This window comes from Mustela lutreola, chromosome 4 (genome assembly GCF_030435805.1).
Source record: "Mustela lutreola isolate mMusLut2 chromosome 4, mMusLut2.pri, whole genome shotgun sequence".
Lineage (NCBI taxonomy): Eukaryota > Metazoa > Chordata > Mammalia > Carnivora > Mustelidae > Mustela > Mustela lutreola.
Genome location: NC_081293.1, coordinates 156,152,998 through 156,167,406, shown reverse-complemented (window position 1 = coordinate 156,167,406; position 14,409 = coordinate 156,152,998). Strand labels below are relative to the sequence as shown.

Genomic DNA, 14,409 nt, shown 5'->3' with positions numbered 1-14,409 from the left:
ACATCCCGTCTCCCCACTCCCTCCCCGCCCTCTCCCTCCTTCCACTAGCTGCTATCTTTAAGCCACAAAGCAGACCGAGAAAAACAATTAGTCACCCCAGGTTTTGCCCACTTTCCCCAGCATCCCTGTCCTCCCCAGCACAATCACAGCAGAAAACACGGTGGCTTTGCAAGCCAGGCAGGCACCTACAGGTCTGAAAGACTTGAAGACTTTTTCCAAGACTTCGTGAAGCGTCTTCTTGCCGCAGGAGGAGATGTAATCCTGGGCTAGCTGCAAGAAAGGCAGGCAGTCCTCGCTCTCGCTCCACACGTGCTACGTGCCCACAGGCGGGGCAGGGGGCGGAAGGAGAAAACAAAGACACACAGTCATTACCCTCGGTGTGAAATTCAAAAAGCCCAAAAGATTTTTTTTTTTTTTTTTTTAATGACATAAATTTGAAGGCCTCTGTTTCCCAGTAAAATTCCAACATTCATTCTCGATTTGCTTGTGTTGAAGGGGATGAGAAAATGCCTACCCCATAGAAAATCCCTGGGCTTTCCATCCATAATCTCACCTGCTTGGTGCGTCAGTGGATCTGTTCAGCCATAGCAAAAAAAAAAAAAAAAAAAAAAAAAAAAAAAAAAAAAAAAAGGCAGTGGAATCGCTAGTCCCCCACCCACGATTTCCACAGTCCTCCTTCTCAAGAGCTGGGTAAGGAGGGTTTTAAAGCAGCAGGGAGGAAAACCCGAGAGCCTGCCTGATCTTTAGATTTGCCTTCAGCTGTAGCTGAAAGATTAATTAAGCATAGTTTGTAACCACTAACTCGCAACAAGATATTCTTTACCCAGATGAGCCTGTGAGCAGGGGTGATGGTATATTTACTTCAAGACGAAATGAATTAAAACAGAATCAAACAAAAATGAAATGAATTTAGACGAAGACCCAGAAGAGCCATCGCCAGGTCACTGGGAATCAAAGGCTTTCTGAAAGCTACAAATGCCCCAAGAGGACATTGCTTCCCAATGGTGACATGCACCAAGAGGAGGCTGGTTTCAGGGTTTACTTTTTTCTCAAGGCTAGACAAGGTTTGGTGGGGTTTTTGTTTTGTTTTGTTTTGTTTTCCTGTGTGAGGGTATCTGTTTTAGCACCTCTTGAAGACTAGAGGAGACTCTCCCACATATATTCAAGGATCTGGAATAAGCCCAAGAAACAGGCTTGAGGGAATCCAAGTGCAGAAGCCCCCTGCTCTGTGTACCTGAGCTCAGGAGAGGCACTGGGCTACCAGGATAACATCAGGGTACCTGACCAAGAGTCCCTGTTTAGACGGGACAGATCCATGGCAGTACCCCATTGGTGGAAAAGCAAAGGGATGTGGGAGAGAGGAAGACATCTGGCCAATTAAAGCAAGAAGCAGCAACCAGGCAGCAGGAGAGAAGATGTTTTTGGAGAAATACTCCACATCAAGAACTTTGCTTCTTGGAAGCAAAAGCTTTGCTTCCTTCCATTAATACAATAATTAGGGCATCACCCCAGAAACTTCTATGTCAATCACTCGAGAAACATACATATTTCACCTCCTTCCTTCTCATTGCAGCATTTCTAAGAATGGGACCTAAACAGACTTTACATACCACTCAGATCCAAGAGACTTAACTAGGTGCTAATGGGCCCTCTTTCCGCCCCAATTATCTGTATTTAGTTGATGTAAAGGTCCATTTCTGACACCCACCGCTCTAATTCCAGAAGACTTCTGGAAGAACTTCTGCCCCAATGTAACGAAGAGAACTTCTAAATTCTCTAAATTTAGACAATAGCTCAAACACAATTCCTATTCATTAGAAACCCTTATAGTTGTTGAGCCACTGAAATGCCATTTAAGGAATAGTCTCTTACATTGCACAAAAGGGTAATAGTACAAAGTGCTTTTAGATCTGTTATCACACTTGATTCTCAAGCAGCAGGGACTCAGCAAGAACAATAAAGCCCGGCTTTCACATAAGTCTGCTCAGCACCCGTTTTCAGGCTCACATTTTTAAAAGTTCCAGCATGTTTCCAATTCTTACCCAGCTGAAAGATGGGATTAATATCTAGCACTGCACGAGAGAAAACTTCAATCCTGCCTTTCTTAGACTTGTAGAGATTAGAGAAAAAGTAAAAAGTTTCTCGGGCGCCTGGGTGGCTCAGAGGGTTAAGCCTCTGCCTTCGGCTCAGGTCATGATCTCAGGGTCCTGGGATCGAGTCCCCCATCGGGCTCTCTGCTCAGCGGGGAGACTGCTTCTTCCTCTCTCTCTCTCTGCCTGCCTCTCTGCCTACTTGTGATCTCTGTCTGTCAAATAAATAAATAAAATCTTTAAAAAAAAAAAAAAAAAAAAGTTTCTTAAGTGCCCAGCACAGTGCTGGGCTTTCCACCTACCCTGAGCTGAAGGGCAAGCACTCAGCAAATGAGACCCCCATGGTGACTTCACGGAGCACAGTACCCAAGGCAACCCGAGTTCTTGTTCATTCAGAAGTACAAGAACCTTGGGTATCTACTTTTGAAAACACATTTGGGCATTAAATTACAAAGTAAACTAAGGAAAGTTTATCACTCAGGCAACAGATGTGCATCGTATCCTCTACTGCGGAAATGAGACAGGTTCTCCACGTGTTTCTAAGGCATTCCTAACCTCGTGAGGAGAGTGTTCAGGCCACAATTTTCATTACTCCACTTCTGGAGTTGTTGATTTATGAATAGATTTTAGAGCAGGAACACTTACCACCTGCTAAAGGACCTTCTGTTCAGTCTGAGTCTCCTTCATTTGGTTGTCTAACTCTCGGTCACGTTGGTTTTGTGGTTTTGTGGTTTTGTGGGGCAGGAATGCCTGCCCCGATGATAACATGAAGGTGTGTGGGGTTTGGAATCAGACCCACTTGGGTGCCCGTGGCCACTTAAAGGACCTCCCCGATTTAATGCTAATTGTTTCGTACCCACCGTAGCTCATCACAAAAAGTATTCTGGTTTCTTTCTTTCTTTTTTTTTTTTTTTTTAATTATTTATTTATTTATTTGACAGAGAGAGATCACAAGTAGACAGAGAGGCAGGCAGAGAGAGAGAGGAGGAAGCAGGCTCCCTGCTGAGCAGAGAGCCCAATGCAGGACTTGATCCCAGGGTCCTGAGATCATGACCTGAGCCGAAGGCAGCGGCTTAACCCACTGAGCCACCCAGGCGCCCTGGTTTATTTCTTGAAATTGTTTCCTTCCAAAACGAATCAAGGCAGTCACTAAAGATCCATAAAAGACAAGGTAAGGGTCCGTAGTTGAGAAAATAAGGACAGAGGGAAAACAACGGAAGGAAAAGAATATAAAACCAAGTGAGGTAAACAGGCTTGGCCACTTGCTGAGGATGGGGACACAGACAGCCTCTCCAGCCTTCCACAGGCCTGTGCAGAGAAGGAAGTTCCATCAGCAGCCCGAGGCAGTGTCCCAGGATAAAACAGATGAGTTCTGCAGAACCAACAGGCAACAGGCTGAGGGTACAACGGTAATATCTTAGTGATGAGGGAGCAGGAGGCTGGCTGAGGACAAAGCAAAAGCTGGCGCCTTGCACCCCCTCTTCACCCGCTCCCCTCCATATGTGTAGCATTCCTCAGGCACCCCTGACTGCCATAAAACGATAAATAGTTAACTTGCAGGGATCGCAATCCTGCAGAAAAGGAATCTCCCTTGCTCTACAGATGTCCTAGAGACCTAAACAGGGAGGTTACCTTATCAACAGCACAAATTTCCAGAGGCAAATAACTCTCGGTTCCTGAAGCCCTAATGCCTCCCTCCCACCATAAACTGGAGGAGACTGAGGTAGAAGGGAATGTAAATGACAGCAGGATCATAATACCCCACCAAGAATCTCCCAACTATCTTGATGTTAATGCCTGACCTAAAGACGACATTGATCAAGCCATAAGGGCAAGGACTCCTCCCGGCACCTTGTAGGCCCTCCCTAACATGTGAGAACTCTATTGAAACCTCCCATTCCTTCACCACCTCCCCCCAACCGTGGGGTATATAACATGCCCACCTTCACAACCCAGGGCAGCAGCTCTTCCTGCCCACGGGTCCTGTCCCCGTGCTTTAATAAACCACCATTTTGCACCAACGACGTCTTAAGAATTCTTTCTTTAGTCATCGGCTCCGAACCTCCTCACCCCACCGAACCTGACTTAGGTTCTGGGGCCCGTTCCCAAACCAGGAGAGGGCCGACAGAATGTCTGGTGGCCAGGCTGATGCTCTTGAAAGCAGATTCTGGGGTCTAGTCTTAAAACAATGATAAATGGGTGATTGAAGAGCCACAGTCCTGCACCACCAGGCGTGTCCATAACGACTCCGGCTTGGAAATTCAACCAAACAGCCGCTTTTGGCCACGAAGAAATGGTAGCAGGGGCCATAGAACCTGTGGCTTTGAACAATGTAAAATAAATAAAAATAAAAATAAAAATCCTGCAAATAAAAATCCTGCTACAGAATGTACTGACATTCCCACCATGCAGTGAGGGCTAAGGCACCTTATAATAGGAGGAATGCCAAGGGAAGGATTCTGAAGGAGAGGACAGCAGTGGTCCTCAAAAGCTTCCATAAGCACCACAATACCTTCCCTTCTCATCCCCCAACTTATACACATACAAATGCTGGGGGTAGGGCCGAAAATCTACATTTCCAAAAGGCTTCCAGGTGATACTCATGCTTCTGGCTTTGGGCCCACACTTTGAGAACCACAACCAGAACTGAACTTTGACGAATCATATTTAGGGGCGGGGGATGAAAATTCCTGGCAAGAGCTTTATTTATTTATTTATTTATTGAGAGTTTTGATTTTAAAAAGGGCAGCTGCAGCTCTTCTTTCTGTCATTAAGTTGGACCACAGCTTATCATCAAAGTTTGTCCAGCCAAAGATATTGAGAACCATAGCATCTGCACACAGGAAAATGAGCACCTTTCTGTTTCCTATAGTAAAGATGAGAACATCCAGCTCATCCCAAAATGGTCTTAGACCAGTATGGTAATTCAATCCTACAAATATCTTTTTGACCACAGTCTGGGTGCTCTGACCATTCTAATGCTTGTGGGCAGGGTGCTTGGCTTCCTGGTGCTTAGGCGGGGGAGGGGGGGTGCTGGGGAGCAAAGAACACAGCTGCTTCTCCTCCCTGGACTCAGTTACTTGAGTCAAAGGTCATTGCCAGGGTCCTCCCTCCCACTATAGTACTGCCATGTGGGGTTTCTGCCATCATCAGTACCGGAAAGTCTATTTTGAGTTAGTGTGGCTTACCCCCAAACCGACTGCTGTCCCTTGAAGAGATGCTACAGGAGAAAAGCTACATGCCATCTCACACCACCCAACACACTTCTGCACAGGGAAGAGTGGGGCTGGCCATACCTATGACCTGCTCTTTGTGCCAACCATGGATACATTTTAGCAAGGAGGAAACTGAGGTTCAGAGAGGTTGAGCAACTTATCTGTGGTCAAACAGAGCAGGGGCAAAGCCAAGATATCCATGGAGGTGACCACATCTTCGACCTGAGCCTCAGCTCCTTCATGAGTCATAGAAAATAATAATATAGTATGGTTATCTACTAAGATTATAGGGGATCACCTGTAGACAGCCTCTCATTTAGCAGGAGCCCAGAGTGCTTCTTCCATCTGTTGAAATTCCTATTAGCATAACTTCACTGTCCTCAGGGTGACCACTTCACAAATATGCTAAGGACATACCCTTTCCCCTAAAGAATCTCTGTATGAATAATGCACAGCCATTGTGGAAAGCCTTACAGTTACCATGACCCCTCATTTAACCCCCACAATAATAATATAGGTACGATTATCTCCACTTGATGTAGGAGGAAATGGAGGGTGGAGTTTAAACTGGACAAGAAGGTGCTTTTTCTCCATTGTCCCATCACACGAGGTGATGCAATCTCATTTAGACAAGCTCTATTAGGTTGTTACTTGGTCACGTGGTTAAGAACAGAGACACGCCTAGAACAAAAATGGGGAAAATATATAGAGCTATATGTATACACACATGTATAAAATTAAATCACATGGTCCTTCTATAAATAGAGCCTTTTTTTCTTTAATAGTGTGACAACTGCTATCTTTGTGTTCATATTGAGGAGGGAATAAACTGCACAAAATCTTAGATCCAAACATGTTTTTGATGGGTTGGCAGGGAAAAAAATAGGACAATAAGGCAGCCCTCCCTTTCTCCAATCATGAGCACCCAGGCGCCAGGGAGCCGTGAGCCAGTACTCCTGGTTTAGAGCTGCTTTCTCCTGGCCTAGGACAAGGAGGGGAAGCAGCTGAGGTTGCCATGCCCAGGAGAGCACGCACACGAGCCCCTCTGTCTGGCTGGTCCCTTAGTGGATGCCAGCACCCCTCTCCTCCAGCTTGATGAAGCCCTCAGGACCTTCTGTGTTGGCAGAAGGGAGTGTGCCACCTGTCTGCGAGCTCTCGGTCCCTCCCTGTCAGACCTGTAGAGCCAGGCAGGGTTGGCTCTGTCCCTGATCACCCAATAAAGAGGGCGAAGGCAGCTTCATTTTCTTTCAGGAGCTGACCTTGTGCACTGTCCACAGAGACAGGCCTGAATCAGGGCAGCAGTGTGGAAGGGGATGGTATGAACAGGATGGCCTGTGAGATGAGAAGGGGAAACAGGAGCTGCCAAAGTGGAAGGAAAGTAAAGGGAAGCCCTGTTCCCCAGACCCTCTGGAGCTCTTGGCTTGACACTCTTCGTGGTGCAAATGACAGGCCTCTGGGCTTGAGCTCGAGTCCTGGCTATCATTTCTCAGTGGCATTATCCTGGACAAAATTCCTTCAACGGAGACTCGGTTTCCTCACCTAAAAAACGGGTATCATACCTAACTCATAGACTTTTTGCAATAAGAAGCCACCCTTGAACCTGCAGTCTGAATTGGATCTCTGGCTGTCACTCCTGGGATGCTATGTTTCCAGTATAGGGCTAGGGTTCAAGTGGCTCTACTATTTATTAGCTGTGGAAAAGTCAGTACACCTTGCTGTGTGTCAGTTTCTTCCTCTGTAAAATGGAGAAAATCACAGAGATGACCTTGCAGTATTACTAAGATTAAATAAGCACATATACACAAAGTACCTACTGCCTACATAAAAGTAGTACGGTGTCTGACACATAGTAATGGCACATAAGTGGTAATTACTGTTCTTTGAAGCCATCATTCTTAAAATTTAACATCTGCCTTCTTCACTATCATTCATTCCGAGCACCTATCATGGGTCTGACACTACACCAAGTTCTGGGATACAGTGACAAATAAGACAGACAAGGCCAATACTCTTAAGAACCTTAGAGCCTCATGGGGCCGGCAGAAAATAAATAAGAGAGTATCAAGTACTAATGAGTGCTATGACTTGAATAAAAGAGGGTGAGATGAAAGAATATGTGGTCAGGAAGGCTTTTCCCAGGCCTGAATGGCATAAAGGAGCTAGCCATGCAAAGATGTGGAGGAACAGTGTTCTGGGCAGAGTGGACAGCAAATGCAAAGGTCCTGAGGCAAGAATGAATGCAGCATGTCTGAGACCCAGAAAAGTCAGTGTGGCACAAACACAGTAAGCAAGGAAGAAGAATGGTCTAATAGTTGATCAGAAAGGTGGCAGAAGACAGATTGTGTGGGGGTTTGAAGCCATGGCAAGGGCTCAGGTTCTATGGTCAAAGTTATAGGAATTCAGTTTAGGTGAGATGGAGAGTCATAGGTCATGACCTGGATTATATTTTAAAAAGACCCAGACTGATTTCTATGTCCAGACGGCCAGAGAGTCACTAATAGCGCCACCCCTATTTGGGGCACTGTTCTAAACAAGCCTGCTGGGAACTAATGTCATCATTCCCCTGTTTAAGGATGTGGAAATCATGGCATGAAGGGATTAAAGAACTCACCCCAATACACACAGTTAGACATGGGAGCTGGGGGGGGGGGTTGACCCAGAAGCCTGGGCACCCCGACCAATGTGCCACACTGCCTCTTAGATGGGGAGAATGGCCCCAAGAAAGTGAGGGCAGAGATACTATTTACCTTCTAGGTAGCCCTGGCCTGATTCAAAGTAAGCCTCAATAACTGTTTGATGAGGGGCGCCTGGGTGACTCAGTGGGTTAAAGCCTCTGCCTTTGACTCAGGTCATGATCCCAGGGTCCTGGGATCGAGCTTCCTCCTCTCTCTCTGCCTCCTTGTGATCTCTATCTGTCAAATAAATAAATAAAATCTTTAAAAAAAAAATGTTTGATGAATAAATGAATGAGCGAATGAGTCACGTGAAAACACTTTGTAAATTGAGAAATGCTATGTAAATATTTTGTTAATAAACCCTTTGGGTTACGGGAGTTCCATTCATCTCAAATTTCTTCTAATGCTTAAAAGGATTTTCCTGGGGAAAGGAAAAGGACGGAGGTAGGACACTCACTTCATGCCTGAGTCCCTTTAACAAGAGGCAAAGGGCAGCTTGACAAACCTGGCCTGCGAAAGATCTGAGGAGAGATCTGGGCCAAGGAAACTCTGGTGGTTGGCATGTTGTCCATCATGGCCTCCAGAAACTTAAAGAATGTTCCAGTCTACCCAAGAAATTACTTTTTCCTTCCATCCACTTTCTTCCTTACCTATTTGATTTAATTGTTAGAGAGTGAACATGTTTAAGCATTTTACTCACACAGGTGGGAAAACATTTAATATTATGATTGCCTTGAAAAATTGTGATATACATAATGTTTCTCAACCATGGTTCTCCATGGAGTAATTCCTTTGGGAATCTCCTGCAGTTCTAGCAAGAAGGCTGTGTGGAGCTCTCCCCCATAACATCCAGAACCTTGAGTGATCTTGCTCTCTCACACAGTAAGGAGCTGGAAAGGCCACTGGCAGACTAGGGTTGGAAGGGATTCCCAAACTCTTAACGAGGCAGCCAGTTGGACACTGGTGCCCTTTCCAGTAGAACCCTGGGGTTTTCTCACATGTTTGCAATGGAGTAAATCCCTTTTTAATGATCTCTCATTTTCCCCAACAACAAATAACAATATTTTAACTGCAGTTAGCCCTGTTCTTACCTATATTTAGAGTTTACTTGCTCTTCACAAGTCCTCACGATGGAGGTGTTCTGATTAACCTCATTTTACAGGCGAGAAAATTGAGACTCTTAAAAAAGAAAGACAAGCTCTAAACTCGGGGGACGCCCAGGTCTCTGAAGGGCCTTTGCTGTTGCAAAGAGATGATTAGGTGTTTGATCTGTGGATCCCCTGGGTGCTGGTATCATGCCCATTTTTTTGATGTGTAAACTGAGCTCCCAGAAGGCATTTGACCAGAGTCACACAGGCAGAACTAAAATCTGGCTGTCACCCAAGGCCATCTCTCTTCTAGTATCGCACTTTGGGGCCCAGGTGTGTTCTTCTCCGAGGGGATATGGGGCGGGGGGGGGGGGTGCGGGGAGGGGCAGGGGCACGCCTTCCCGGCAAGCTGCACACAAGCCTTCACCACTCAGGTGCCAAAGAAGGGGATCGGGCTGTCTCTCTAACTCCACCACGAACTTGCCACGGGGTGCAGGGGCACCTTTGTCTCGCCCCACCTGAGGAGCCAGCGCCAGGCCGCGCCTCGGCGCCGCCCCACCTCGGTCCGCAGGGGTGGCGGCAGCGCCAGCTCCAGGCTCCAGCCGGCGACCACACGGTAACCCGAGCCCACAGCCGCCTCCATCTTACATTTGGGGACCATTATTTTTTCCCCCGCCCTTAAAAACACTTCATGGAGCGCCATCCTCGCCCATCCTCCGCACTTCCCACCCCAACTCCCCTGTCCGCCACATCTTAAACTGCCAGCCCCAAGATCCCAAGTGGGCGCAGGATACAAAGTGGAAGATGTGGACACCGCAGTTCCAGGTCCCGGTCCCTTCCAGCTCGGGGCGGGAGTGGGCTGGGATAAGGGGGATTTCCCCTCATCTGGAAAAGCCTGGGGGATGGGGGTGCTTCCCCAGGGCCTCGGCCGCCGCCTCCGCCAGACGGAACGCGCTCGGGCCCCGCACACCTCGCTGGAAGCTCACACAGGAGCAATGGAAGCACAGGAGGAGTGTTGGGAGGGATAGGCGTGCCCGCGCGCGCGCGTGAGTGTGTGTGTGTGTGTGTGTGCACGCGCGCGCGCACGCGCGTGTGCATTTTTAAGATCCGGGGTGTAATTCCGCAAAGAAGGTCCAGAAGATGGGGCATCGCTAGCGTGGACAGAGGCTTTGTGTCCAAACCCGCAGCGCAAGGGATCACACGGGGGCTGGGGCTCTCCCGGGCCGGCGCGGTGACTCGAGGAGTTGTGTCTGCGCATCGGGAGGAGAACGGGATTCCTCACCCCGACGGGACGCCCGGGTGGAGGAAGCTCGAGACTCCGGGCCCTGTGGGACAGTCCGTGCGCCCCGGCCCGGGCTGGTGAGCGGCGGGGACGCTCGGCAGAAGCTCCCAGCCAAGCATCAAGCACGGGCCGCAGGGTCGCGTCCCCGAAACAGCCCGCCCCAGTCCGGCTCCCCGGTCCTAAGGGCGCCCCTGCCCGCCTCCCTCCGCCCCTCCCGCCCCTGCAGAGCTGACACCGCCGCGCTGGGCCGGTTACGCCCCCACCCCGCGCCCACAGCCTCCCCGGCGTGCGGCAGCTCGGGCGCAGGGAGGCGGCCGCGCGTCCACTCCCGCGCGCTGCAGCCGTCCCTCCCCCGGCACTCACAAAATTGTCCCCGCAGCCGTTGTCCGGACACAGCACGTAAAAGGAGACGCCAGGGTCGGCGTAGAAATCCATCCTGCGCTCGGTCTCCTCTGTGGCGATGAGCTCGAAGGGCGTGTTGGAGCACCATTTCTCCGCAACGTCAGCCAGCTGCTGGAAATCCATCCTGGCCCGCCGCGCCCGCCGCTCGCTCAGCCTCCTCGCGCGCTGCCCGCCTCCCGCTCCCTCCGCCGCCCGCCCGCCCTCCTCTCTCCTCGGGCGCCCTCCTCCCGGGCGGCCAGCGCGCGGCTCCGCGGGCTCTCGGGCAGGCGGCGGGGCCGGGCGGCGCGGCTCCCTCCGGTCCCGGGGCTCCTCCCGGCGGGGACTGTTTACATGCTGTGTGTACGGGGTGGGCGGCGGCCTGGACCGCGCGGCGCCGCGCCCGGCTCCTCCCCGACCCGCCTCCCAGCCCGCCCCTCTCGGGCGGCGCGGTTTGCTGCGGGCGGACGGGCGGGGCGGGGCGGACTCCTCGGTTTGCCCCCACCACCTTTTTTCTTTCTTTCTTTCTTTCTTTCTTTTCTTTCTTTCTTTTTTTTATAAGCGAACCCAGAGCATCGGAGCATCCCGGAGTCCTCCGGAGCCCGGGACCACCCCGTCCCGTGACATCACGCGCCCCAGCCAATCACTGGAGGCTGAGACCCGCGCCGCGGTCCACTAGCCGGGTGACGTCACAGCGCGGACCCGAAATCCGCGACTTTCCAGTTTACAGTGAAGCTGGCAAAGCTCGTAGTCCTGTCTAGCGTTTATTCTTAGTTAGAAGGCCTCGTTGGGAAAAGTGTTTTTTTGAATGCCATTTAAGTGCAGGGGACGCCCACAGAATTGCAAATAACTTGTACCTTGTCTGAGGCTGGCGATGGAGGAGTTGAGAAAATCTAAGGGAAACGGAGCTTTTCTTTTTCGGAAATCAAAGCTCCCTCCTCCGATCGATGTAAAAAAAGATTATCCTAAATACATTTACTAGCCACTGATATAAGTATCCATTTTTTTAAAAGACTTTATTTATTTATTTGACAGACAGGGATCACAAGTAGGCAGAGAGGCAGGCAGAGAGAGAGGAGGAAGCCGACTCCCTGCTTGAGCAGAGAGCCCGATGCGGGGTTCGATCCCAGGACCCTGGGATCATGACCTGAGCCGAAGGCAGAGGCTTTAACCCACTGAGCCACCCAGGCGCTCCATGCCAGGCACCCCATGAGTATCCATTTGAAAGGAAGATGAAAGGTTTGGGGCGGGGGGGGGGGGAGAGTGTTCTTTTTTCTTTCTTTTTGTGCATGACCATAAAGCTGAATATTTCTTAGAAATAAGTCTCATAATTATTAACATTTAGATCATATTGTATAACTTAAAATGACCAACTAGTTTGGAAAGGAGAAAGTACATTTTAAAACAAGTGTACACAACCCCATGATTGCACCTGTTGAATGCTCACTAGTTGCCAGGAATGGGATAGGCATTGCCGGATTGCAAAAAATGCATTGGAAGAGCCCTCGCCCATAGGAACTGAATGCCTACTAGCAGAGACATGTTAAATAGCATTCATTCTACAAACATTCGATCAGCTTTTGTCTTTAAAGTTGATCTTTTGAACTGGGCACTGTGCTAGCCCTAGGGATATAAATATGAACAAAGTGTAGTTCCACCCTGAAAGGGATGACAGGCTAGCCAAGGGAAGCTCAGGACACCATCAAGCCTCTGAACACACCCTTTACTCAATAGAATGGGTGTGATTCTAGAAAATTGGTCTATTGCACATTTCAGGGATATGGATTCTTTTCCCCTTGATTTCCCTTACTAAATCACAGCTGCACAATGTCCACACCAGCCAACTATGGAAAGAGCCCAGATGTCCATCAACAGATAACAGATGAATGAATAAAGATGTGCTGTGCATATATATATATATATATATATATATATGAATAATATGCGGCCATGAAAAAATGAAACCTTGCCATTTGCACAAATATGGATGGAACTAAAGGGTGTTATGTTAAGTGAAGTAAGTCGTTCAGAGAAACACAGTTACCATATGATCTCACTGATATGTGGAATTTGAGAAACAAGACAGAGGAGCATAGGGGAAGAAAGGAAAAAAACGAAACAAAACCAGAAAGGGAGACAAACCATAAGAGACTCTTAATCTCAGGAAATAAAACGAGGGTTGCTGAAACGGAGTGGGTGGGAGAGACGGGCTGACTGGGCAATGGACATTGGGAAGGGTATGTACTATGGTGAGGGCTGTGAATTGTGTAAGACTGATGATTCACAGACCTGTACCCCTGAAACAAGTAATACATTATATAAAATAAATAAATAAATAATTTAAAAATGAAAATAAATAAATCACAGCTACATTCCCACACTGAAAGTAGAAACTCCCCTTAATCTTTTCGTAGAGGCAGAGGGCAGGATGGTGATCAGCACAAAGGCATTCTCAGCACTACCTTTTATCTTTTCCCTGATGGGAGCGCGTCTTCACCTGTAAGTTAATGCTCCCATGTAACCATTTCCTGACTTCAGAATTTCCCAATTCCTTTAAAACAATTTAGTTTAATGAACATTTATGGATCATCTATTGGGTACCACATACATGAGGCCCAATTTTTGCCACCAAGGAACTTACAGACTATAAAGTAGGCAGGGTTCTAAGTTGATCCCCAAGCTCCATGCCTGCTTAATATACACGTACCTTCTCCCAATTATTCAAACACTAATCTAGGTATTGCTGTGAGGGATTTTACAGATGTAAATAAGATTTCAAATCAATTGACCTTAAGATAGGGAGATTGTCCTTAGTGGGCCTGGCCTAATCAGGGGAGACATTAAAAGGGACTGGGCTTTTCCTGAAGAGAGATTCGAAGCATAAGGTAGATTCATCATCGGGAGATTCTCCACTAATGATGCTGGAGAAGGAAGGGGCCATCTGGCAAGCCAAATCCAGGAGCTGAGAGCAAACCCTGACCAACAGTCAGCAAGGAAATGAGACTTCACTCTTACGACTTCAAGAAACTCAATTCTGCCAATAACCTCAATGAGTTTGAAAGCTGGGTTCCTGCAGTCTCCAGAGGAGAAGTCAGCCTGACTGATACCATGATGTAAGCCTTGAGAGACCGTGAGCAGAGAATTCAGTTAGGTAGTGGCTTTGCCCGAAGTCCTGACTTAACAGACTTGTAAGCTAATAAATGGCAGCTTCTTAAGTTGTTTAATTTGCTATGTAGCATTAGAAAACGAATACACAAGACAATGGAGGAGGCACCTGAATAAAAAAAATTCAATATGCTCTTGTAAATGTTACAGAGTGTTGCTTGTTTTCCCTCATGTTTCTTAATACGGGCACCTCAGGATAAAGCAAGCTTCTGGTTCTGCCATTGAAAGCATTATATGCATTAGTCTGAAAGTTCCCAAAATGAAAAGATTCCTTAAATTTGAGTCTAAAATATATAGACTACAGGGCGCCTAGATGGCTCAGTCTGTTAAGCCTCTGCCTTCAGATCAGGTCATGATCCCAGGGTCCAGGGATTGAGCCCGGTGTGGTTCTCCCTGCTCAGCTGGGTATCTGTTTCCCCCTCTGCTACTCCCCCTGCTCATGCTCTCATGCGGTCTCTCTCTCTCTCTCTCTCTCTCACGCACACACAAAAATAAATAGATAAAATCTTTAAAAAA

General features: G+C 48.2%; 1 protein-coding gene across 1 annotated transcript in view; it reads right to left on the bottom strand.

Moving 5' to 3' along the window:
* The window catches only part of MTURN (maturin, neural progenitor differentiation regulator homolog), a 28,963-nt gene extending 17,768 nt beyond the window's left edge, over positions 1-11,195 (bottom strand). The window contains exons 1-2 of the mRNA XM_059171472.1: positions 10,714-11,195; positions 190-312 (exon numbers count right to left, since the gene is read on the bottom strand). Of these exons, the coding sequence (XP_059027455.1) occupies positions 190-312; positions 10,714-10,875 (285 nt within the window). The 5' untranslated portion in view covers positions 10,876-11,195. The remainder of the gene's footprint in view (positions 1-189; positions 313-10,713) is intronic.
* Positions 11,196-14,409: the final 3,214 nt, after the last annotated feature.